Source organism: Xiphophorus maculatus, chromosome 20, assembly GCF_002775205.1.
Source record: "Xiphophorus maculatus strain JP 163 A chromosome 20, X_maculatus-5.0-male, whole genome shotgun sequence".
Classification (NCBI taxonomy): Eukaryota; Metazoa; Chordata; class Actinopteri; order Cyprinodontiformes; family Poeciliidae; genus Xiphophorus; species Xiphophorus maculatus.
The window spans coordinates 16,580,381-16,607,604 of record NC_036462.1 but is presented as its reverse complement, the minus strand read 5'-3'; the positions used below and the strand labels follow the sequence as shown (position 1 = coordinate 16,607,604).

At 36.9% G+C, this 27,224-nt stretch overlaps 3 protein-coding genes across 7 annotated transcripts in view; 1 reads left to right on the top strand and 2 right to left on the bottom strand.

Annotated features, from left to right (window-relative positions):
• Positions 1-8,083, bottom strand: part of LOC102218167 (potassium voltage-gated channel subfamily B member 1-like) — a 40,682-nt gene extending 32,599 nt beyond the window's left edge. The window contains exons 1-2 of one of the 2 annotated variants that reach the window (XM_005797001.3): positions 7,678-8,083; positions 5,164-5,815 (exon numbers count right to left, since the gene is read on the bottom strand). In XM_005797001.3, coding sequence (XP_005797058.1) covers positions 5,164-5,760 — 597 coding nt within the window. In that variant the 5' untranslated portion in view covers positions 5,761-5,815; positions 7,678-8,083. The remainder of the gene's footprint in view (positions 1-5,163; positions 5,816-7,677) is intronic. The other variant, XM_023325598.1, reaches the window with a different exon arrangement.
• A 2,173-nt stretch (positions 8,084-10,256) lies between these two features.
• On the bottom strand, positions 10,257-18,083 carry LOC102218429 (prostacyclin synthase-like). The gene is made up of 10 exons (XM_005797002.2): positions 17,932-18,083; positions 17,379-17,502; positions 17,068-17,246; positions 16,832-16,978; positions 16,619-16,731; positions 15,119-15,285; positions 12,317-12,482; positions 11,862-12,043; positions 11,151-11,302; positions 10,257-10,786 (listed from the first exon to the last, which is right to left on the bottom strand). Exons 1-10 carry the CDS (start codon positions 18,000-18,002, stop codon positions 10,627-10,629), a joined length of 1,461 nt encoding a protein of 486 aa, XP_005797059.1. The 5' UTR covers positions 18,003-18,083; the 3' UTR covers positions 10,257-10,626.
• A 5,002-nt stretch (positions 18,084-23,085) lies between these two features.
• LOC102218680 (SLIT-ROBO Rho GTPase-activating protein 3-like) overlaps positions 23,086-27,224 on the top strand; it is a 39,969-nt gene continuing 35,830 nt past the window's right edge. For all 4 annotated transcript variants that reach the window (XM_023324979.1, XM_023324978.1, XM_023324977.1 and 1 more), the window contains exon 1: positions 23,086-23,587. In XM_023324979.1, the coding sequence (XP_023180747.1) occupies positions 23,521-23,587 (67 nt within the window). In that variant the 5' untranslated portion in view covers positions 23,086-23,520. The remainder of the gene's footprint in view (positions 23,588-27,224) is intronic.

Below are 27,224 nucleotides of genomic sequence, written 5' to 3'. Positions count from 1 at the left end.
GATAGACAACCTAGTGTGCCAGCAGTACCTGATTGCACATTTTCATATAGAGACTTATACAACAATTTACAGAATGTATGGAGTCTGGATTGTTTGGATGCTACAGGTGGTCATTTGGAAGTTAGCTTATTTTTGTCCAGTACCAGAGATTCAGCTTCCTGTTGTTTCAAATAAAAAAATTATTTAAGTGCTTAGCTAGCTATGTTGCTGCTGGCTCTAATGTTTAGTTTAATATTGCTATGGTGACAACTGGGAGTCTTCTCTGTTTAGTTTTGGTGTAACTTTTTTAAAGTTGGGCTACATGCTGTTACTTTGCTCACTTGGTTATGCCCATAAACAGCGTGTGCTTAGGTATAAAAGAGTATGTATTTGTTTAGTACACCTGTGGATACAAAACCAACAGGCTATAATGAATATTTTCAGTATGCACCATTACAACCTTCTAATTAGTTATTTTTTAGAAATCTGATCAACTTAAAAAAGTATAAATATAATTTTTTTTCAGTTACATTAATTTTAAAGAGACAAATACCAATCAATATGTGTGCTTTCTGCGATTACCGTACCTTAGTCAATTATTTCTTAAAGTTGGATTTCTTCTGCTGTACAAAATAAATGTTCTAAAGTAAATATTTTTTGTATAATATTTAGCGAGTTTATTCTACTGCATTTTGAGGGTTTTCACAAACTTTTACCTGGGGGCCTACTTGTAAATACCAATATGACTTAGTGGCCTAATGTGAACAGAGACTGACAATATTCATCAATGTCCAGAAAACGTGATTAGGGTCTGTAGGAAACACTCTAAAGAAGAAGTTTGCATTATTGTGCAGATGGAAGATCCATGCTTATTTTACTTCAGCACTACAAAGTGCTTTTCCACCAATATTTCTGTTAAACTCAAGATATGAGAACATGAGAGCTGAGATGGCAATGAATGTTGGTCATTTCCTTTTTTTAGACTACAGCATTTCCTTCAGTGTAACACAATAAACATTGATTTTGCATTTCTTTGATTCCTCTGAAGAAGACCTTCCCCTCACAGACATGCACTAATCTGAGTTTGTTTGCAACAAAGAGCAGGCAGTCCTCCTGAATCCTTACTGCAGAACACTAGTCAGTACAATTTGCAAATTGTTTAATTTTCATTTCCCATGCAGTACAAGCTGTAGAGCAAAATGATGTACAGCATTTACCCTGGAGGGGGGAAAAGGTGCTGGAAACAATTCGCTCTTTGATTTCTCATAAATATCAGACCTTGAAGAAATGATCAAAGGTTTTTTTCATGACACAAAGGTTACAGTTGCAGGCTTGTCCTGAATGACCAGCCGAGGGCAGAACCAATCTTCTTTTGACTAAGGTTGAGCACAGCTGATATGAGGAATCAGATGTAATTTTACCAATGACTAAAAAACTACTGAGACTCATTCAACCAAACTCTGCTTCATATCAAAACACGGCCACATGTGCTTCAACTTGAAGCAGCTGCTCAGTGTTTTCAATGTATCACTTAGAAAGTCCTTGAGCAACATGATCTGACTGCTTATCTCATAATAACTCAATGAATCATGAGCTAAACTCTGCAACTACCAACTAACCTTTGTTTCTTTCCTGCCTCTCCTGTACATTAGAAAATGTTAGGTACACTGTCTTTCATAAATAAAAATATGCTTGTCACATGAACGCCTTATTCTATGTCTGGTTATTATCACATTTCTGCATGTACTGACATTATTTGCATAAAAAATATATACATGTGTGCATTTTCAGTTCTGTTTCAATGTGCATAGCAGTTCTGCAGTATGGAAGAGATATATTGAGATTAATTTTATAAAAGCAGGCTGATGGAGATTTGATATAGCCATTACTGGAAATACAGATAATGATTTTCATATTATGTTTTGATGAGATGGTAATTAAGATGGCTAATAGCTGCACATCCACACAGTCGAGATAAGTTCTTCAATAATGATAATAGAGAGTGAACACTTCTGGTTATACATCACAAATGATCCAGGATTCCTTTTACACCGAGAGAACATTTAAAGATGCTTGTAGACAATGATAACATTAACAATAGGTCATTCAGAACAACAAACCTGCTGTAAGTCACGTGTTTTTACCTTTCCTTCCTTTAGTTACATTGAACTACTAGTGAATGTAGAGTGAATAAAAACGTTTATGCACTCCTTTTAAAATGTAATGTTTTGTTATGTAAAATAAATTAATTCAAGACTTTTCCTACTTTTAATGTGACACCGATTCAGTCAGTAAATTGAAAACAAACTAATTTATTGGTGTAAAAGTATGAAAAAAACAATAACTAAAACTCACTTTGGGTGTGGTGATTTTTGATTAAAATTTTAAGCTTGGTAGCATTCTTCCACAAAACTTTGGGAGATTTTAGACAGGCCTGGTTGTTTCCTTTGAAAAAAAGTTGCTTCATGTTATGTCATGGTCAGTGTCTGATTTTTATTCTGTCTTGGTTTTGTGTATGGATTATTACACAATTTTTTGTGTTGTGTTTCTTTGTTCTTTCTTGTGTTATGCTCTTTTTGTGTCTAATTTCAATCTTTAATTTCTGGTTTAGTTTCATTATCTTGCATCTTGTTTAGTTCTCCTTCCCTTAGTTTTCCCTGCGCAGGTTCTTCCCCAGCTCCTTTGCATTCTCCCGATTAGTCAGCAGGAACAGGCAGCTGAAATTCACTCCTATGAGAGTTCATGAGATTGTCTGTGATTGATTGCAGTTGTGACTTCAAGAAGACTGAAATCGAATCAGAGTGCTTCAAAAAATAAAAAGGTTGTGCACACTTATGCAACAAGGCTGTTGCAGCTTTTTATTTTTACATTCTTTCCTTTAACAACTTTACTTCTTCTGCATTTGAACTGTACAGCATATGCCACAGTTAAAATTTCATGCATAATTTATCTTGGTCTAATTTTTTATACCTAATATCTGCTAATTATCTGCTGATTAAAAAGTTTTTAAAACTATACATATTGATTATCTGTACAAAAAAATGTCAGTTTTCTGCTGGGCAACAACATTTCTACCTACTGACTGTAAGGAAGTGACATGTTTTGTAGATGAAGAAAGAAAAGAATCACCAATCATAAGTTAGGAATTTGACTTAAGCATTTTCTAAATCTGGATAAGTGTAGAAAAAAAAGAACATTTAAAATGAAAAGAAAGATCATAGTTTTCCATCCATCCATGCAACACTGAGTAAACGTATATTCCCACTATCCTACTTAGAAAGTAACAATTAAATGGCACATTCAGAAAAACAAAACTCTTTTTATTTTTATTTTTTTGCTCAGCTTAGAACAGCAGCCACCTATCTTCACCTCGTTATTTGAGTAACTTTAAACTCCTAGCACTGCACAGCCACATAAAAGACTGTTATTTGGAACGGAGGGATTTTATAGAATGACTCTTTGCAGTGTTTTAATACCTGGCTTCATTAAACAAGTTTAAGAGTGGACCACACCGCTGATACCTTTGTAGCACCATGTTTCTGATGTGTTACAATCCAATTTCAGATCAGACATTTCCAAGACCCGCATTATAAATTCAGAGCATACAACAGAACTCACAACATCAAATATAAGGCAGGTGAGTGTGTTTTTAAAGGCAGGGAGGATGTGTCTCTGAAAGCAGCAAAAGCTTAGTTTGATTTAGTGAAAAAAAAAAAATCCCATACAACTGTAAATAACTAGCATGGAAATTTAACACAGTGATATCAGTAAAAACCATATTGAAAGTTATTGCATTTGATTTACCTTCTTCGCAGGAGGATTGAACTGGAAATTACATCCTTTCATCCCCACACTTAAAAAAAAAACAGGATGGCTGCAGGCTCTTTTTTTACATTCACAGAAATATGTACACAGTCAAATAGCAAACGCATAATCCTTCAAAATTTAAATGATTAAGTACTAAAGCTGATTTTTTCATCTGTTCTGAAGCATTGTATCTCACTAAGTGTAGAAAAGCTGCATGTAGTCTTCAAATGGTTACTGAGTAAGCAGTCTGAGACTCTTTTTGCAGACTGTCTAATGAGTCTGAGGGCAATGCCAAAATGTTGCAGCAAGTCTGTTGATGAATATCCAGAGATCAGTGGTAGGATGAAGACACCCATCCAAAAACTAAATGTGAATGCAAGTAAGTGTGGAAAAGTAGACAAATTGGTTTTATTACTGTTCTGCTATGCTACTTGTGTGGACCTTTTTCTGTTATATTCTGTAGATGCATTTCAGCAAATTAGAATTTTATGAAAAATAAATTTAGTTTAGTAATTCGGTCAATTTAATTTTACTATATGAACTTGTCACATTCAGTTGTTTATTAAGTGTTATCAGGGTTTTACCACATATACTGTACATTCATTCTTTGTGTTCAGTTTTACGTTAATTTCTGGTGTTTTGCTCTTTGTGCTTTTTGATTTATTTCTCTTAGATCAGTGTCTTTCAACCCTGGTTTGTAGTTAATTATCCGCCTTTACTCAGTCTCTCCGTTTTTTTCTTCTCAACAGCTTTTCGAAATTCCCCTGATAAATGATCACCCGAATCTCTACATACGAGTTTAAGTTTTTGAATTAGCTAACAGAAATATATTACCTTTTCGATGGTATCCTAATTTATTGACATGCTGTTGGATTAAAAATAACAGCTTGAACTTACTTTTTAACAGTACTTTCCAAACAACATGAAACATGTGATTTATATACAATTAATTGTATATTCACACACAAATATTTGTTTGTTCATTGAATTCAATCTCATTATTTAGCATCCAGTTTCTAATGTTTTCTTATTTACTTTATTGTCTTCAAACATGCAAGCTACTTTACAACTACTATAACTAATTTTCATTAGGTTTTAGAGTAATACAAACCTAAACTTTCAAGAGGAACAGTAGATCCAGTAAAAATGTCAAAAGTAATCCCAGAATCCAGATTCACTGAAAAGACCAAACTGGACTAACTTACAAAAATGTACTATGTTTTGTTCTCTTGTTTCTGTTTGTGCATATTTGTCAGTCAACATTTAAATGATTAAGTACTAAAGCTGATTAAGTACTAAAGCTTGTATTAGAATCAAGTCAGAAGGCTTACATCGGTCATATGTTCAGCTCACACCCAACATTCAGTTCAAAATTACCTTCGCTGCAACGGATGAGCTCGGCTTTTCCAGCAGATCCCACAGCTTCTTCCGTTTTTCTGCACAGCAGGTGTTGTCAAATTCCTCTCCGTCTCTGTCTTTTAAATTGTCAGCCTCTCTCTTCAGCTCCTCGTTCATCTGCTCCTTCTTCTGGTGGTACCTCGCCTGGCAGCAGGACTCCAGATAGATCTCATCAATGCCCCAGTAATCGAGCTCTTGGCTGAAGGACAGGGCACACATCTCCTCCATCATGTGCAGCTTGCCCGTGCGGTAGAAGTTCAGGATGGACGTGAAAGCCCCTGGGTGTCGGTCAAAAAAGTATTCGTTCTCCTCCAGGTTGTAGTCATCGCACACCTCCATCAGAGAATCATGGGAGTTGCAGTCTCTCAGTTTCCCTAAACGAGTCCGAGGCAGCCGGTCCAACGTTCGCCACAGGACCTCGTGTGGGAGACCCCCAACATTCAGCCGGACTCGGCGGTAACACGACTTGCTGCGGATGATGTCCACTGGCTCAGGTGGCAGGGACGATGTCGACCGAGAGCCAGCTTTGTTTAGATCCAAGGATTTTTCCATGATGACTTTGAGTTGAGGAAGCATGCAAACATCCAGGACTACGGACTACTGTTGATATTCTTTTCTTTCATTGTGGTCTCTAAAAACAAATCATGGAAGCAAAAATTATTTACTAGTTTTTAGTGATTTGGGTACAATTTCAGTATTGCATAATGATTTAATCTTTGGAGTAGCATGGTTAAAAATAAGGGTTGTAACTTTGACATTGCTGGGTAAATCTTTAAATATCCCTTATATAAAATGCTAAATAATCCCTTAAGAATCCTAAATAATGATTATATAAAGTGTAAAAATATGTTATAAATTGAAAGAACGAAGCAAATATACCTGAAGAATTAATAGTATCCTTAAGGAGACTATACCATAAAACTCTGTAGAAGAGAATTCAAGAGAAGAAAAATGATGAACAGTATGTTGATCATATGTTAAGCTTCTTCACCAAACTTTTCTTCTGTAGGATCAGACTGTACTTCGACTCAACTTAAAACAGCCCATCATGAATAAACTAAAAAGGCTTTTGTGAGCAGATGGGAATTACTGAGATGACTCACCCATATTAGCAATGCAAGAAACAGAGCCCTGGCTTAGTTTGTGTTGTCAAATTCTCTACCAGCCATTAAAAAGAAACCTGATGAATTATATATATTGACAAAAATCACCAGCCCCTAAACTCCAAGGTTACAATAACTAGACAGAAATTACAACAATTTGGTATACGTTTTTCTATAAATGTTTTCTGATATCATGTTATATAAAATCTAGCATTTTACTTAATTTTTTTTTCTGAAGCAGTAATAAACACGTCAACACATGGGATTGTAGAGATGACTCATGCCTTAAACCAGCCTGCAGAGTCAAATGTCTAGCTTGGTGATTAAAAAAGGAAATTTTGGCACTTGGATAAAAAACAAATACCCCCATGTTTTATAGTATTAAAAATATGTTGAAACTAAACTTAATTTGCATTAAGTTTGCAAAGGTAATTTGGTTTTGACCTGAATATTAGACACAAATATTTGAAGACCAAAATAAAACATTTTGCATGCATACAGTGCATGCACTGTGGTTCGAGATTTCTTCGTTTAATTTATTCGTTTGCATGTTGCAGTTTTTGCTCTCTGCTCCAATGACGCCCATGCAGTGCTGTGGGTGGGACGCAGGGATGCTACAGCGCAAAGTGAGCGCTGTCCAGCCCAGAGGTGCTGAAACGCCGGGGAAGCGCTGTTTTCTCCCAGCGTGCGGCCACCTTCCCCAGGGAGAGGAGGAGGGATGACCCAAAAGGAAGCACTTCTTTCTGAGTCTAGCATGCCCTGATAGTTTTTTTTTTTTTTTGTGACTGTAGACGTGGCACCAGCAAACCCACTCCACACCACTGTTTACAGTGTTTATGAGAGCCCGGCAACAGACCAGGCATATAGATTAGATCTTTAATCACTGTCATGCAAAGTTTATTTTACTCTTCCCAAACCCGACAACGAGTGACAACTGTGTCAAGTACAAAGTAAAAATATAACCACATTCAAAATTAAAATTAAGACAGAAGCTGAATATATTGGACGCCTTGGGAACATGCTGTAACAGACTGGGCTAAACATGAGAAAAACAATTATTTTAGCCCTCCTGTTCCACTAGAGTCCAGGCTTCAATAAAGCAGGTAAACATTACACGAACACCACTCCCTCTTGTGCAAACGCTGCTGTTCTGCGTAGCTACAGGGAGGATGTAAATAAGCTGGACTGGAACCATTTAACAAAGTGCAAATCTTTCTCATATTTTTCAGAAGCTGAATGCTCTATGTTGCTACAGCTGGTATGCAGAGAGCTCACACACTAAAAAGCTATCACAACTGACAGGTTTTAAAGTCCAGAGATGCGTAAGAGCTTAAAAAAAAACACCATGATGGGTTGTAGTCATACTGCACTGAATCAAACCAGCACGTACCAGCTCTGTGATCAATCAATCCGCAGCCATAAACGAAGATGAAGCAGAGGCGTTTAAAAAAAAAAAGGAAAAAAAAAAAAAGCAGAAGGCGTCGATATTGGTTTACAATTGCCGGGGTTTAACCCATCTCTCCCTCCTCTGTCTCCGACATGGCAGAGACAGATCCTCAGCACGACCCGAACCGCCAACCCGCGGGCTTCCCGCTCCGCATGTCTCACCGCGCTGTTTGAGCCCGGATATCAACAAGTACGCCGACAGACAGCCCCCTTCGGACGGACTACCTGTGTTCCCAGTCAGCTGTGCGAGGAGGCGCCGCATCTCTGTGAAGGTGGATTCATGGCAGCTCCAAACTCCCCTCCACATCTGTTTAACTCTTCCTGCACCGAGTCCTCAATCACTGTAAACACACTGCTGTGGGCTTCAAGGCTGAGACTCCAATGGGTATTTTCCAGTTTTTTTTTCTGCTTTTATTTTATTTATTTATATATTTTTTTTAGTGTTCCAGATCATCATGCAAAATTTAAGATGAAACAGAAATAAATAGAGTACATTTTAAAAAACGTTTTCAAACCAACCTGATTTTTCTTTTTAAGAAATTGCCTCCTTTAGATAATAAACCCATTCTGGCTAAATAAACCCATTCTTGGGGACCAACAAATGTCATCAAGATTTCGCTACTGGTAAGATCTTTTACATCAATGTGAAGAAGTTCTCCTCTTTTCATAAAGGTTTTAATTCAGTCACACTGAAGAGTTTCCAAGCATGAATGGCCTTGGAACCAACTCTAAAACTTTTTTTTGTTAAGTCAATCAGAGGTGGATTTGCTGTGTTGCATATCATTGTCCTGCTGCTTGACTCTGAAGTTGCACCCCGACAGTCATGCATTCTCCTTCAGGATTTTCTGGCAAATAACAGAACTCAGGATTCCAATAAGTCATGAAGCAGAAACTCAGTGAGAGACCATCACACACCCATCACAATTAGCTTTATTTTGTAACCAGGTTGCTGTGCATTGCAGACTTCTGCCCAGGTCCCTCTTGAAAATGAGATCTAGATCTCCACGGGGTTTACCTGGTTAAATAAAGAAGAAAAAAAACACTTGCTCTTTTTTCTGAAATACTGTGTTGTACTGTTTGAGGTAACAACAAACACAACTTCCAAACTGTTTCACTTTGATTTCCTCACTTCCCATGTAACACATGTCTTAATTTCACCAAAATACTCCTTTATATTATTCTCTTTTATGCTTTAATCTCCTGCCTTTACATTTCATTACATTTATGGGGTTCTGAGTGCATGAATGGATACTTGAGATGTACTGCAAAGTTGTCCATCTCACTGATCTTTGGAAATGAGTCAACGGTACCTTGAAATTTAAATTAAACAGACATATAATAAAGGACAAATGGATGTAGTTGGTTGCAATGGTGCAGTTTATTTGCATATGGAAGTCTATTTTTTGAGATCCCAGTCAGAAAACTGCAGGACCACCAGCATAGTAGTACATTGCATCACTACAACATCACTAACAATTGCTATGTGATACGCATAAAACATATCCAGTTGGGGTGTGACCTCATTCCAAGACCCGACTTCTGAGGCAAATACACCGAGCGCAAGATGAATTCAGCACAAATTGAAGAAGTTATTGTTGCAACCAATTTTATGCACTCACGTTTTCATCCCATTGATTTTACTTACAACTCAGAGCTTATCTGCTTTGCTGTGTTGCTCACCAAGATAAAGCCACTATAAAAGCTACTGGTGTCAAGTCTTTAACTTAGAAAGTGCTAGAACAATGTTTCTGCATTTTTCTTAAAAAGTAACTGATAGGCTATGGCAAAGGCCTCAGGCATTGCTGCAGTGTTCTTCAATACCCCATTATCTGGTAATGGGGTATTTTGCCTTTCCATTGTTTATATATGCATCCTTATGTATTACAGCAAAGTTAACTCAATGGAGTCATCTGTCCACTGTTGCTATGTTTCTTTAGACGGAGGAGGGATTGCTGCTGTCAGTCACTCAATGGGTTTCCTTAGATAGAACGCTTTTTTTTACCAATGAAACTATAATAAATTGAACATGATTGCCCTGTTTTAGAACGTAGATAAAATTATATTTTATGTATTTGGCATTGAATATGTCTGCATGACTGAAATGAATGGGCTAGGATCTGTTTGTCTTCTAAATTGACCTTAATTGTGTGTAACTGCCTCTTAAAGGCGTGTGGGGGCGTGGGTGTGTGTGTGTTTGTGTGTGTGTGCGCTGAGGAGATATAAAAAACAAACCAGACTGAATTGAATCAATACATTAGAACACATTCAGATAGCTTTTTAAATCCACTTTTCAATGACCCATTTATTAATTAGACAAAGGCAAGCTTATCTCAAAATATAGAACAGTGCAAATAAAAACAACAGTCATTAAATAAAAGTAGCCTATCAAATGTAAACTAAATCCACCCTAGAAAATATTCTTCACTGGAAATCACTGTGAACACTATATATATATATATATATATATATATATATATATATATATATATATATATCCAATTTATATCCAATTGGATATTTTGTGTAAAATATCCAATTTATACACAAATTGGATATTTTAAGACATAAATTACATTGTTTTGACAAAATGTGCTTGTGTGATATGAATTACTGTTGCATCTTACCTACAAGTAAAATGTATAAAACAATCACAGAAGATCTGACACTCTGGAATATTCTGTTTCAGATGAGTTATAACCTGCTACTTAGCAAAAGGAAAACAGAGGGTGACAAGGCTTTCTATCATTAATTCCCAACATTTTTTAACACGCAAAAAACTTGAAAACAATAAACTGGCAAGCTGACAAGGTATAAAAACTAAATAAATAGTGCAATGCTACATTCAACCAAAACAAAGTTTATAAAACAAGATATTGTGAAGCTTTCCAACACTTCACATTTCATGCTGCATCGTCTTGAGTCTGAATCTCACCCGCAGATCTCCATCTGGCTGGAGCATCCCAAAGCCAAAGCGACTGGGATTAACTGGTGGAAGTTTAGAGCTGGGGCTGCACAGCTCCAGATCAAAGTGGGTCAAAAACAGGAACACAAATCTGTAGGGAGAAAGTCAAGTATTATGTGAGAATATAGCTGCATGACAAACCTTGTATGGACAACAAATTGCAGAGCAAATACTCTTTGATGCTGTTGATTACATGAAGTGGTCTTTAACCTTTGCCTGATATAAAAATTGTCTTCCACATGTCTGCTCTCCCTCTCTTTCATTAATTCCAGCTCATTATTGAGTAATAGCGATTACTAACATGAAAGCATGGCTGAAGCTACAATGTAAAAGATTATTCAAGTATGATTTTGCTGGTTTGTTGCTTGGGATGAAATTCTTTGGTTACAAACATAATTTTTCAAATGACAAGATGCGCAGGGGATTACATTAAAAGGCCGTGGAATCACACTCACTGTTTAATGGATGTAACAGCAAACTCCTTTCCAACGCAGATGTTCTTCCCTGCGCCCCAAGGCATGGTGAAGTACTTCAGCTTTTTCTCATCCTTGTAGAATTCCTTCTTCACTGTTTTATCTTCATTTAGGAATCGATCATACTTGAACATCTGTCAAGGGAAAGGAGAATGAAACAGATGTGCACAAATTAGGAGATGCAAAAAAGCCCTGTTATCTGTTTCCTCTGCCATACGTTCTGTCAAAAATAGGTTTTACTTTTGTTATGATTGTTAACCACAGAAGACAAGCAGAATTAACAAAGATGAATTATCTTAGTTCACTGATTAGTTCACAAGTCAATTTCTTAGTATTAATGTCCTGATATCACACCGTGTTGTGTAAAAGTACTGATAACGTTTTTACTTTTTGTCACTTTATAGTCACAAACTCATAGTTCATCACGATTTTATGTGATAAATTAAAACAAAATTACAAAATTAAAACGAAGCAGAAGGAAAATGAAACATTTTCAGCATTGTTTTTTGTTACAAATAATCTTCTGAAAAGTGGGGCATGCATTTGTGTGCAACCCCTTGAGTTTGCATATTGCAGGACTGATTACAGCAGCATTAATCTCCTTAATCATGCGTGATATAACAGCAAAACATGCTGTAAACTGTTGCATACCCAAATGAAGCTCCTTATCAGTATCGTCTGCATGTTAAGTACCTGTGGTTCTTCATGAATCTGTGGGTCCATTTGAGGGCTGAGGAAAGGAAACAGACACACCCTGTCCCCACGTCTGAGGTGGTACTCCTTTCCATTGGCCATCCGAAGGATCTTGTCTTTAACAACTTCTCTATTGATCATTACTGCGGCGGTGAGCCGTAAGGTCTCACTCAAAACGCTATCTGCAGAGCGGAAAGGACAGGAAAGTGGATGATGTCAGAGGGCTGTCATGACTGGTTAAATCAGTAAGAGCCTTCAGGCAGTATCCACAGAGGCACAATAATTTGTGATGATAAGAATATTTGAAAAAGGCAATTCTGATTTAATTAGTTCAAAGTTCAGATGCTTATTTCAAACAAGTGCAACAACTGTTGCGTCCATCCCAATTAGGTGATTAAAACCAGGGGTGGAAGAGCGCAATTAGCATAGAAGGCAACAAAGCAGCTGCTACGTACCAAACACAGGTGTGCTCTGTGATTCCAGCTGGTTCAAGGGGCGTCGCTGCAGGGAAGTATCCTGGAGAGAAGGAAGGCCTCTGATCTCTGACTTAACAGCCTCCATTGCCTCAGGGTGAGTGAGCAGGAAGCCGAGGACCCAGAAGGCAGCTGGTCCAGCATTGCACTAAAAGGAAAAAAAAAACACCAAAAAAAACCAGTTTTTAACTTTAACATCTAGTCCGTAAAACTACGCAGGAGATGGAATTAAAATATAATTCAATGTTTAGTGAAATATACCTATAACATGGCCTAAATGTTTTCTGCAGTGTTGCTGTCTGAATATGACTGATGTGAGAAGAAGCCAGTAAATGAGTCCACACTTTGTAGAAACTGCTGTCAGATCCACAGAGACAGACACCTGAGCCTGTCAGACAGTAATTGCTGAGGGTTGAGAGAGCTGTTCTTTTTACCTCTGCACATCTCAGGTCAGCTCTCTACTGACAGCAGAGCAATTGCCCCAAAAGTGACAGGAGTTACAACACATTGTCTTTCTGCCCTCTCAATGTCTTTGAATAAAAAAAACTTTTAAAGTCTCAGAGGAGTCTGGGTATTAACAAAATATCAGATTGTCTTTTTAAGTACTACATGTCAGATGACATGAATGAAAGGTAAAATTAAATTTTTTTACCTTATTACAAGAAGCCACAGTACATAGATTTTATAGGGCCCAAAACACAAGTTTCATGTTGCTGTGAGTTTATCAAAAAGTAAATAAGTCTTCAGCTAATCAGACCAGTCCCCTGTTTTAGATGATTTTAGTAATTTAAAACAGCTCAAACAAAAACGTGTATATTAGGTCATATGTTAGCACATACTAAAAGTCTTCATTTTTACAAGACACTGTTGAGTTTGTCTTAGCTGAACCAGTTCTATGTAATGATGCTAGAGTTACACATATTGAGGAGCCAGCCTGTTTCAATCCACCTGACCAGCTGCGACTCATCGGTCTGCTGTAAGTTGAGTTAAGCTGTGGATTTGGCAGAAGGATGTGATTTGTGTAACATCACGTTCCTGTGCTTCTACGGGCCTCTTGGCTATTTGGTAAACTCCCAATCAGCTGATTGTGCTGACTGATGTAGCTGGCAAGAAAAATAGATTGGCTGAGAAAACATCAACAACCTTAAAACAAATCTCCTCTGAAAATGTACACCTTTAATATACTGTACACTAATACAGCATTGTGTGGCATGGATGTGAACATTTTCAGATTGAATTATTTTAAACAGCCAAATAAAAAGTGAAAATAGTGATTCATTTTGCCTAGCTAGTTTCCATCTCTTTTAGCAATTTACTGTTTTTTCTCTAAACTCACAAATGAGAACTGTCTACAACAGGAAAAGACCCTATTACTCTAACTTTGCAGAACCTCACTTAAAGTTGGGACTATACCTTTAAATTATTTTAAATGCCAAAGGAACTGATTTTTCTTCTCTTTTTTTGACAAAAATAAAAGTCCATCTTGTTCCTCATGAACAGAAATACAAATTGGAAGTTTTGAACATTAGTTTTCTCTGTGAAAAGTTAAGTAATGTTTGGAAATCTTTGCTGAAGGGATCCAAACAAAGCAGCTGATTAGTTTCCTTTGTACAGCTCTGCTCCAGTTCTTAATTTCTTGCCAATATGTTAAGTTTACAAGAATATGACTCCAATAGTGTGTTTGGATCTGATTAATGTATTATCACAATCTATGTGATTTATCTCAATCGCAATAAAAATCACTTTTACATGTATTTCAGGTTTCAGACGAATGGGAATGGAAGATCATTCAAATCTACAGTGGATGTAGGTGGGTACTGGGTAGAGTTAAATGTTAGCATTATACTTTCTCAAGACAAAAAAAAAAAGGCATTGTTATTACAAAAAGGAAAACCCCAATCCCTGCGGCACTTCTCACCATCCTAAAATCTAATCCCTCTGTTCTCGGCAGCGCTGCTCCAGTTTCATTGTAGCACGCAGATTGTGTCCCCCTAAACCACAGTTATCCATAATAAGGCACGAACGTATATGGAGTGGAAGTGTCAAAATTTACCCAGAAAAGCTGAGTCTCTGTTTCAGAGAGAACGGCAGGTTCACGAAGGGGTAAATTACTACAGATAAAGTGTTGCACCGATAAACAGCAAACACTATGAACGGCTCTCTTTCTCCCCCACCTGGATGCTCTGGGGAATAACACCATGCGGCCATGAACTCGTCTAGGCTGATGAACAACTATTTAGTGTTCAAGCCAGTACCTCACACACTATATTCGTGTGTTACTATGTAAACACTGTTTCAACAACGCTTCATGGGCAGAGTCAGTTAATATTAATCTTAAATAAAAATGTTAATATTAAACAATGGTATAGCTATGATATATTGGCACTGAAGAAAGGTCATGACTGAGAGTGTACGAGCCAGAAACTGTGTGACGTACACAAACAAGGAAGCATTTTAGCTATGACTGCATTCTTCTAATAAACTACTGTTTACACAAGTAATGGACTGAACCTTAAGACATATAAAAGGATGTGAAGACTGATCCGTAGGATCAAAACTTAAAAAGAAAAACAAAAGATGTCCTCTTCAAGTAACAAGTTGAGGCAGGTTTGTCTGAGTAATCTGACAACAAGGAATCTGGCTCTTCTTAGATTTGCACGGTTAGAAGGGCAACTGTGTGTTTCAGTCACAGGATAGCAATGTTCAGCCTAAGAAGGGTGTGTGAGTCACTGTGTTTATCTTTTTTTATATATAGCTATATATATATATAAAAAGAACTCTCACCTGGGTGTTCCACAGCTGCAGCAGCTGTGCTTTTTTCTGCATGTCTGCATCTACCCCCATTTCCTGCAGGAACTGAACATAGCTCTGTTGCCAGGAACCGTTCACATGACCTGGGGACAGCAGGTCCCACAGTCGGTCCTGGGATGTGGCGACCACTCTTTTTTCCTCTGTTATTGAAAATAGTTGGAGAAGTAGGTAAACAGGTTCATTTGCCATCAGGTAAGTGCAACTGACAAAGTGCTGTTCAAGAGCAGGAAACGGTGCCTTGCAAGATTTGTCACCGCAATCAGTGTATTTTATTGGGATTTTATGCAGCAGGAGTGGAAGGGGAATAATATATTGTTTTCAATGTTTTTCAAGTTGTGGAATGCACTTATGTATTCAGTGCCCTTGAGTCAATAATTGGTAGAGCCACCTTTTACTGCAGCTAGAGCCACAAATCCTTCAGGGTAGGGTTACATAATATATTGGAAATACATCACCAGATGAAGCAACAACAATATAACAATAGACTGTTTGAAACTATATTATTTTGGGCTAACATGTTCCAAGGAGCAGGAGTAAGAGCAGGCATACCTGGATTTCAAATCTTATGATAATATGCATTTTATATTGTAATGATGGTTAAAATGATTTTAAATTACTCACAGTTAGCTATAAATATATCCCGGCATTCAATCAGAAATTTGCAAAAGAAACTAAAAATAAAGAATGTAAATAATATAGATGGAATTATGAAATAAAACCAGCATGTTTTAATGTCCTCATCAAAGCAACTGTGGACAAATCATTCAACTAACCAAGATAACTATTCAAAACACATTAACAAATGTTGGCGTTTTTCAACAGCTTTCCTGTCCCTATCAAGCAAATTACCCTGATAGCATGACACTCCCACCATCGTGTTCAAGGTAGGTTTAGCAGTAATTGTGTTCATTGTGATGTACAGTGTGTACAAAGAACTCTCAGTGTTAGGTTTTGAAAGTTTTGCTGGACAAAAAGATACATTTTGCTTTAATATGATCAAAGCACTGTTTGCTGTGTCATACATGGCTTGTCAAAAATGCAAATGAGGCTTTGTAAATGTTTCTATCAACACTGACTTTCTTCATGCTACTAGTCCATAATGGCTCATTGAGTACACAACTAACAGAGAGCCTGTAATCTTCTGAAGACAATTTGTTGTTCTATTTAATGGTTGTAACTGAGTAAAAAGGGCCATAAAAACCTGTCACTCTTGCAGTTAAAAAATTAAAAACCATGAATCATTTAACATTTGCTTGGGAGACCGGTTCCTTTTGGTCTCCCAAGCAAAGTCCCAGCAAAATACATTGAAGTTTGGGGCTACAATGTAACAAAATTACTTATGGAAAGGACTGTAAACAGATGTTTTAATCATGTCCAGAAACCTAAGCCCATAGAACTACTGTGATTACAGTGACTGTAGGAAGAAGGGGTGGATGTCAGAAATGTGCTGTCATTTTCAGTGGAACTGCTTACCTCGTTTCAGTGAACCTCGAGCCAGTTTGGTGAGTAGATCGTCAAACTTGCGGAACTCCTCATAGACGGCATCAACATCATCCCTCCTCTCAAACAATGTAAGATATCCAGCCCTGTCAGCAATTAGTCAAGTATAAACACACAGTTCCCATGTATCACTCTGCTACCGTATAAACAATTACATCATGAATGTCTTTTTATGTATTCTGTTACCTGAAAAGAAGACTGTAACAGAGCTCGAACAATCCATCCTCTCTCCATTCTGATGGGCTGCGAGATTCAAAACTTTTCAGCATCACGTTGGAAAGGTGAGCATTCATGGAGGCCTTGAGCTTCTGCTGATTGACACCGTGAAAATGTCTGAAAGAAACAATCAGAGAATTAGGTATTTCTGAAACCATTTTTGAGTGTTAGTTATTTTTGATTAACTTAAATCATCAAATCATTACTGTTCCATCCATTTTCTTTCAGAAGCAGGATAGTTGCCTGGGAGCTGCAGATTGAAGATCTTTTTTAAGAGCTGGCCTCTGCGATTGCTGAAGTCAAAGCTATTGGTGTCATCGTTCAAGACACCATCAAAGGAGTTTGGATCCAACAGCATTGTCACATAAATGCCAGCAACACGAACCTACAAGGACATGTTTGAGCACACATAAGTTTTTTTTACTGAATTCTTAATGTTTAAAGTTTTGACTTCTTTTCATATGAACTGCTTTTTAATGATTAATGTTGTGGTATTTCAGTAATTATAGACACTTACAGTGAAGATGTCTCCATGTTTGTCTTTCATGCGTGACAAAAATTTTCCAGCATCCTTTAAAAACTCAAGAACATGGCCGAGCCACGGGATGAAGCCCTTATCAAGAGGAGGCTCATTTTTATTTCTGTCAAGTACGAGGAAATTCAAATTAGTGTACCATGGTTGTTTGCATATCTACATTTCGCAAGTCATAAATCTCACTGAACAGGTTTCAAGTTTACATAAAATCTTGGAAAAGGAAGTGCTCATGAATGATAAAAGAAAAATTAATAAAAGTGTTGAGTTTCAGTCTAACCCTGTGTTTGCAAATAAAACTGCTTGCTGCGAGTGTTTTTAATATATTCATAAATACAGAAAACAATATTAGATTTAAACAGCATCAGTGACCTCTTACAATGAAAGCTTACAGAATTTTTTTTAAAATCTATTTTGCCTTCAGATTAGAAGTGATGCTTGGTAAACCTTAAGAAAAAAAACCTTAAGGTTTACCTTTTTTTCTTAAGGTAAACCTTAAGAAAAAAAAAGGTAGAAAAGTAAACAAATAAAGTTTTACCTTCTGCGAGTGGTGTAAAGAAGTAGAAGTATAACCAGTCCATTAAGAAGCAAAAAGGCTGTTCCCAACATGTTTCGGTATGACCTGACACTTGAGCTCCTCTGCAGATTCTAACCACATAACCACTGTCAACCTGCTTATAGCTCTGAGCCTGGCTTTGGTGTAATCACCACTTGTCGAAGGGGTGTGGAAAGGTGCGGCTGGTGACACAAAGTCTTGCACAACTATCTACAGTAGACAGTGTCTGACACCTAAAAAAACATACCCAGCCTTAATAAGCTGCTCTAAATAAAAGAATTATAAACAACACAGAATAGCAGGTTTGAGAACCTCTTCAAACAGTCTAGACCTAATTCTGCTTCACGGTGTTGAAGGAAAAGTCACATACCACAAATTTACATAGCTTACATAACATCTAATTCTAACCAGTACTTTTGAGTTTTGCAAGAGATGAAACCAAGAGATGAGTAGTGGTATAAAAACTCTCGCGATTTGACAATCTGAAATCTTTATGACCACACCAACTTCTTCTTTTGCAGAACATCTATTTTTACATTCATGGTGACTCAAGCAACAAGACAGACAGGAAAAAAGTACAGTTTGCAGTCAGTCTGTCACACTGAAACCAGCCTGTCATATTAGACAAATACCAAAGAGATGTTGTCCTATAGGACATGTCAAGCCATGAAACCATGACTCCATGAAGACTGATCTCAGTGTATAACAGAACTCCTAATGAACTGATGTCAAATATTCTTACCTTATAAATTAAGGATGCGTTTAGTATTGGAAATACTATTGGCGGTTGTTTTTCTTGGTGCGTAGGCCTACCAGCAGATGGCAGTAACGTATCTGCATTAGCTTTATCAGAAAGCAGGTGGTGGTGGAAAATTTGCTTTAAATTTGAATTTATTCTTTTTTAAATACATTTTGAAAACATTGTTGTTGTTATTATTATTATTTTTGCTCTGTCTAAAAAGAATGGCTAATTACTAAGTTTTAATAGCGTAGAAGTTTGTCTTCATATAAACTATTGAATAATGATAATGTTCTGTCATTTTACAGAGCATTAGTTTCAAATGGATATAAACCAGAAATTATATAGCTTTAAAAATATTTGAAAATAAATAAACCTTCAGGTAGATTTTTAGCCTATGTGCACGTGTGCTCCTTAAAAGAGTCCGTGTAGCAACAGCAACTTTAGGTCAAAAAATTTAAATAAAGACGCGCAACAAATGCGAGTGTTGTGACAGAAGGAAAAAGTGGGGGTAATTATGACAATTTACTCTTCTGAAAAAAGCTGATCATCACCATCAACTTTATTTAGAAATTGCTTTAATATGATCCACAGCTGAAACAAAGTGCTGAAGATCATTAATCAGTAAATAAGATAAAAGAAAGCATAAAATAAAGTGACAAAAAAGTTGAGTACCCTCTTAATGAGAAAAGGCCACTAGTCTCAAAAAAAAATCTGAAAAAAAAATCTGAGACTAAGGAAATAATTTGATTAAAATTAATGCAGCTTGAAAGATGTTAACCTTGCTCTCGAGCCTGTCTTTCATCTTTGTTGTGACATCAGATGTGTGTCCATGCTCAGTCCTAACAATGTGCTACTTTTAGATGTGTCCCTGCTCCAACAACCCTGAATCAAATAATTCCCTCACCATCAGTCATTTAGTTGTCATTTAATTCATGTGTTTTAGAGAGAATAGATCTAAAAATTGCATGATGGCAGCTTTCTAGGACTGGAGTTGGGCACCCTTGCCACAGATTATTTATGATCCTTTGGTCAGGTGGGTTTACTGGCCAGTAAAGCACAGCAGTGACACCATGGTCATTAAAGCAGGCATTGGTAGCTCGAGGTCTAGCTACTTGGTAGATGGCTATTCTGATTATTGACTTGAAAAAATGCCATGAATCAATACTTTAAAATGACTTGGCTTCCCAAATGATCATTCATTGTGGTAATTTCAAACTGGACCTCCAGCAAGTTAGATTATCTAGTTCTTTATTCTTCCTTTAGACACTGGAACCTTAATTTTCCAAATGAAAGTCAATATTCAATATTTACTGAGATGTTATTTTTGACTTTTCTCCATAAGAATGATTACATTTTACTAATCTAGTCTCTGCAGGAGGTAAAGCTGTTATCTTATGTGCTGTAGTTTTCTGTCATTAAAAACAGTATACTGCAAATAAACCTTAGTGTTAAAATTTCATAAATTGAAATTAGAAAGCCACATCTGCAAACTGCTTCGCTGACAACAGAGGAGTGATTTTCTGTTGCTTCATCATCAGTTTTAGAGTTAGGATGAATATGGCTGATGACAGATAAGAAACATTCTCCTTGAGATGCAGTTGCAATGAACCTTCATCATTCTAATCTTTGAATTAGTCAATTGCTAGTGAATCATTCAGCTCAGAATTAGCTTTGTGCAGATATTTTTAGATTTTGTTTTGCTGAACATATGGGCAATAACCCTAAAACTTAGGCAGCCAATACATTTAGATCCTTCTGCTTTAATGCTAATCTTATATCGCATAATATTTGCTAATAAGTATAAGTAGAGCTAAGATAAGTATGATTACATAAGTATGAGCTAAGATAAGTATCTTAGCTCTACTCAGACATTATGAGCATAAAAATCTCAACAATGTTTTAAAGATCAACATTTTATTAATGTCTGGAGAAATGTGTGCAAAATTATTTGAGCTTATGTATTTTTTGTGTTACAAAACACAAAAAATATTGAGAACATTTTCCAGGTTTAATCTTAAACAAATACATTTTGGTGTATCTGTAGCATGACATGTTTTTTATACACATTTTTATTAGTTCTTTATTAAAGAACTAATAAAGTTCTTTAACTTTATTAAGTTCTTTTATATTCTTTATTAGTTCTTTATCAAAGAACTAATAAAAATTTAAATATAGATTACTCTGTAAATGTGGCGGTTAGCACTGTTGCCTAACAACAAGAAGGCTGTTGGTTCAAATCATGCCTGAGGCCTTTCTCTGTAGATTGCATAGTTTCCCTGTGCATGCAAAGGTTCAAGCCAACATGTACTCTGGCATCCATACAAAGCACAAAACCTGAATTTTATATCAAACTGGTTTGTGCTTGGATTTAAAAGAATGTTTGCATGGCTGTAAATCCCTGTGTTGCCTTGTGATGGACTGGCCACCTCTGCAGAGGGGGATCCTGTGTCTGGACAAGATTACACATGTATTGAAATGGATTCAATGTAAACAAGTAACATCTGTTCAACTAAGCATTATAGATCATATAAGGTCATATAAAATTAAATGCATTTGTTCTACTATTAACTATGTTCTCTCAGAAACACAACTATATTTTAATGTGTGCATAGAAATCAAAATTTGAAACAAAAGCTGCTCATTGTTGCCCTGAAGCACTTACTGTGCATAAACCTGAGGTGAAATTTTATTTTATTTGATGAAATAGTTCCATAAAAATATTTCAGAGGTTCAATTAAAAATGGATTGTTTTAAAATTAACAATAAACTCACAAAATAACCAATTTTTAACTCTTCAAGATTAACAGTATGTGACCTGGGCAATCCAGTGTTGCCCAATATAATGGTCCAATAATATAACCAGTACAACTCTATTATTTATTTGTGCTATGTAAAGAGAAGGAGAATTGCTTATGTTAACCTTTTTATTTGGTTAAGTTTATACCCAGTTGCCTGGGTAGACACAACTTTTTCACTTTATTTCAAAAATACATAGCTTATGTAAAGTTCAAGCTGAGGTCTATTTCCTAGTTTTCCCCCAGAAATTTGTGTTAGAATGGTAATTCTTTGGGAGATTTTCTGCTGCATCCCTACTGGGATCTTTCAGTTTGTCAAAGACTGACTTTTACCTACAGATTTTCTGAGGATTTGCAGCAAAGGTGGATGAGCATTTCTTAACTCAGATAAAATGAAATCTTCTCACTGCAGCAGCTGCTCTCATGTGAGACAAAGATATATTTTGGGAGACAGAAAAACTCCAAAATAGCAAATAGTAAGTAAGATGATACAGGAAGTCATGTCAAAAAGCCCGTATGCAAACTGTGTCAGAGTGAGTTACACATAACAGCTCAATGCTATATGTAGCTCAGACAATGAAAAGGTTTCATAAGTGCATCGACTGTAGTTCACAATTAGCTCACAATTCAGTCAATAATGAAATGTCAACATCCCAATAAGCTGTTTTACCTGAGTGAAGTTTTCCCGTTCCGCCTCCCTCAAATCAAATTAAATTGGTGTCAAACATTTGTGTTTGTTCTGGTTTGTAATGCAAAAATTTTCATTTGTACTGCTGTCATTTTAAAATATTTATAAATCTTTCCAGAAATCATCATCACAGCCAAGAGGTATGCTTGTGCTGGATTTTTTAGCAAATGGGCCTGACCTTTAACCCCAGAGAGAATCTATGGAGTACTGTCAAGAGGAAGATGAGAGGCACCAGAACCAATATGACCTGCAGGCAGCTCAGACTTCCAGATCACCTCAGCAGAATCTGATTTCCCCCACAATGCATTGATCCAGTAATTTATGGGCCAGAACCCTTAGAATTACAAAAAAATAAAGGCTTGAAATATTCCACTGTGTCTAATAAATCTATTTAATGTACAAGCTTTACTTTCTGAAATAAGTGACAAAATTTTGAATCTTTTTTACAATATTTTAACTTTTGAGATTTATTTGTATATTTAATTTGCTTCCTGTATATCCTCCAGACTCACACTTGGTTTCTCATCACCTGCAGTTGGGTCTTGGCCCCTACTTCAGTAACCAATGATGCAGATAATAGGAGACTAAAAGTTCAAGAGGTTCGTCATGATTATAATAGCTTGACTGGACCATGTGGATGCAGTGTTATTCTCTTGTTAAAACCATACATGCTACACTACCTTAAAAATCCATGTGAATCTGCAACATTTGTGGCATTGGCAAGCCTGCAGATTTAATTCTCATGAATGCCCACAAAGTCATGGCCTGTGTCCCCGCAGACAACATGCAATCTGTTATTGAGACAGATTTTAATTTCAGTTCACACAGAAGAATCTTAAATCATCCATGAAAGAAAAGAGAGAGTGGGGAGAGGGCTGGGGGAGGAGTCTCCCACTGACTTTCACATCCATTCAGCCAAATCTGCAGCAGCATTGAACTCGCACAGAAAAGGAGAGGCCAACAAAAGAAAAAAAAAGAGGCAAACTGAAGAATGCTTTTCTGAAGGATCTCCTATCACTAGGGCTGAGTTGAGTTTGCATGTACATTAGACGTGAACTGGTTCATGATATACTGAGGAGTGCTGGTGAAGAGGAGGAGGAGTGGTCAGGATCGGAGATCATTAAGTACTTTGAGAAAGACGTCGCCCTGAACGCAGCACAGCAGCACCGCAGCCAGGAGGACCAGAAGTGCGTTTAACCTCCGAAAGTTGCGTCGATCTGGATATGATTTGCTTCTGATTTGCTGCTCAGCTGCCCGGAGAGGACTGCGGAGGGGCTGAACGCCGCATTGTGGCAACCGTCACCCTCGATTCCTGCCCGAGGACTGCACAAGCCGCTCGCTGCAAAATGTCATCTCAGGCCAAAGTCAAGAAGGACAAAGAGATTATTGCTGAATATGAGACCCAAGTGAAAGGTGGGTGACGTGCAGGGCCTGCTTCTATTGTTTTTTTCTTTCTTTTTTTTTTTGTTTGTTTGTGGGAGGACACCCTTGCATAACTTTACTACAATCTTTATGTGGCTCTAGTGTGCAATGTTGTGGGGTGGGACAGATTACATTGGTTTAGATAACTTATTTTCCTGCCTTCCTTCCAGAAATGGTCCCTGGCACCATGTTTCACTCTATTTTATTTAGATGGAGTTCTTTTTACTTGAAATTAAACATGGGGAAAATTTAAAGCAAGCATCTAGCTACTGCAGAGAACTCTGTACTCCAGTTTGTCAAACATGCCTAGCTTTGTGTGACCATGTAAGCAATGGGCTTTTATTATTTCTTTGCTCTATGGAAGCTTTGACAGTTATTCCTGATGATCCCGCAACAAGATTAATTATATTTTTAAGTACATTTAACTCTTAAAATGTTCCCACCTTCCCATTGCAGAAGCTTCTTTGACGTGAAAAAGTTAAGACATATGAGAGATGGTGATCATCCCTTTTGTAGTATTTTCCTGTCACTTCATGACTCAGTGTGATATGAGAAAGAATAAGAGGGAATGCTTGAGAAGGTCACACAACAGTTCAGAAAGTCCATGAATTATGTATGCTGTTTGTATGAATTATGAACTATGAAAGGATTTCACTGTCTGACACTAAATATGTGACTGGATGAACCAACCAGTGAGAGTGAGAAGAAGGTCAGGAACAGATCTGACATTGCCGGATGTGAATAGTCAGGCTTGTCTTGTCATCATGCTGCACCTCTTATTGTTGTGGTTTTAATGTAAGTCTTACATTTCCTGTTGCTGTAAGGTGCCACTTCAGTCTGTCTGAACCTCAGAAGCCAGTTAGATCTTTTTGCATGCTAACTGATGACTTTGTTTAACTGATGACAAACCAATGAGTTTAAAATAAGCGTTAGTTAAGCTATGCTCACTCAGTTTCACGCAGTTTGAGAGAGAATTGTTTTCACAGGTTATTATATCCATTGAATGGCAGACATTTTGGTCTGAGAAAGAAATAAGAACAAAGGTATGAATTACATGAATGTACTACATTCCACTTGATTATTCCTGTGAACTAGTCCTGCAGGAAAAATGCACTAAAACAGAATGACCACTAAATGGATTTCAGCCACTTATTGCTTTTTCATAGTCCTGCTCATTTACATCAACGGTGGTTAAAACAGGCGATTCTTTATCAGGACAATTTGCAAAAAATTTGCAATGTTGAACTTGTAGCTTCAGTCTTTTTCTGTTATTCGACTTTCATGACCACATTTAGTGTTGCAAGCTCTGTTAAAAATGATGTTTTCTTTTTTGTTTTCTACTTACTAGTTTCTTTTTACTGACTAGTTTTTTGTCTGTGTAAACCCCCCTGCCACACACACACACATGGTGTTCTTATTAATTGCAACCTTTTTTTAATTATTTTACATTGGTGAAGCATTTAAACAAAATTAACTCTCTTACACATTCTGTGATCTGAACCTATTTAGAGAAAATGTTTGAATATATCAATCTAGTTTAAAATATCATGTTCCAAACTGTAAATAGATAAAATTGTATTTCTGCTTTGAAACCCAATCATCAAAAGTACATTTCAATACTCTACTCCAAGTATACTATGAAGAAATGTGGTTACATGACTATAGTAAATATTTATCAGCAGAAGCTTTCTGGGAGTTTCTTTTATTTTGGCCATAACTGTCATATTTTATCAGAGTCAAATCCCACAAAAATGGATCAGAAACAAAAAAATAAAGTGGAAATAAATATTTATATTTATCTATATACATCATGCCAATCCCTAAGTGCAATGGAGAACACAGATTTGGGTATGATGGGTATAAAATTCATTCTTTACATGTATTAAATCGAAGTAGGAAGACAAACAGCTGTACAAAATGAGGGTTTGAAATGCTGAAAGGGCAAAATGCCCTGAAGCTCTGAGATAAAATAATATGTATTTATCATATTAGTATTGTGATTACCCATTCGGGGCTGCATGGTGGGGTAGTTGTTAGCTCTGCTGTCCAGTAGAAAGGTCTTGAGTTTGGACCCTCTACATACATTTTGTATGTTCTCCCAATGCATGTGTGGGTTCTCTCAATCAACTCTACCCACTGTCCAAAATTATGCACGTTAGATTAATGGACTCTCTAAACTGTCTTTTAGAAGTCTAGATGGTTGTCATTGAGTGTCACTGTGTTGCTATGTGATAGAGTGGTGATCAGTTTTTTAAATACACCGTCTCTCGCCCAGTGATTGGCACCAGCCCTCCTGCTGCTCAACAATAATATACACATTTGATGGCTGGATTGAAACTACGGCTGTATGATATTGTGAACATGTGGTAAAGGATGATTATGATGGATCTCATGATGTTGTCTTTTTACAATGACAACAACAAATCAATAGCACTATTGACATCTTTCTCCTTTGGTTTTACAAGAAAAACAGACCTCTCATAATTAGTAAGCTAATTATGAGGGAAAAAAAACATTTTCTTTTTTCCATCTTTAGAAATGTTTTTTTTTAAGTTTTCTCAGCCTGATTTCTGCTGTTTTGACCTTTTCAATGTCTGTGGTACTTTTGCTTACACACTGAGACTGTGATAGGCGACTGGTTGCATATGAGATCAATGTCATATGCCTGAGATGTGTCCATGCTCCAGCTTGTTAACGTTGGAGCCAGAAAGCCTCAACTGCACGCTCAAAGCACAGAATGTATAGCCGGTGTGAAGCCAGGCTTAGATGGGAGAGCTAACCACTGCACTGCACAGCTGAAATGACAAAGGATTGTCAACACGTGTCGGGAATGAAGAACATGATGAGCATTTATAGTGAGAGGAGAGGTGTGGTGAAATTTTTTTTTGTCACTCTTTCAGTCTCACACTGTCTTCACGCTCACCCCTACACACAGATCGGTCTACACTCGGCTCTGCGTCTCTGAGAGAGCCATCACAGCCCAATCTCTCGTCTCAGTTTCAGGACAGGCTTTTAAGCTGACATCTTAAGCTCATTTGCTAACGGGGCTTGGATTGGTTTGGTGCTATAGGTTTTATTCATGCACCGACTCTGGCCTCCAGTAAATCTCAGCTGCTGACTGCACACCCCATCAATCAGACCCAAATCTTCTGCACTTTACAAGTGTTTATTTCTCTGACATTTTGTCACTGTTTGAACAAATGGTAGTTTTATCCTTTTAATACTGGCATGTATTGGCTAACATTTTTAATAAGCTGAGGGAAAATACTAATTTATTTCGTAATTTTGTGAATAATCATAAAATAATTCACAAAATAATTACTAACTTGTTGGCCAAGGTAGTGACTTTATTTGTGAGAAATCATTCTATTTTATCTCTTGCTAAAATGCATCCATCATGCTATTTCAGTTTTGTATATTAAGCCTTGCACATCTTTTCCATAATTTAAAGTTGTTTGAAAAATAAAAAGCGCTGAAGACTTTGTGCAGTCTAACTGCAACTTTATCATAGTTAAGGACTTGTTATTTCAGTCAGTCTTATTGATAGCCATGAAATTAATGTGATTTTCTTCACAAATACGCATTCCTTGGAGAGCAAGCAGACAAACCTTTCTTCCAGATTCCATCA

Coding starts and splice junctions, on each gene's coding strand:
- LOC102218429 (XM_005797002.2), bottom strand. CDS start 18,002: ATGTTGGGAACAGCCTTTTTGCTTCTTAATGGACTGGTTATACTTCTA. Junction 17,503..17,931: donor CTTTACACCACTCGCAGAAG/GTAAAACTTTAT, acceptor CGTACTTGACAG/AAATAAAAATGAGCCTCCTC. Junction 12,483..15,118: donor TGCAGCTGTGGAACACCCAG/GTGAGAGTTCTT, acceptor TTTTCCTTTTAG/TGCAATGCTGGACCAGCTGC.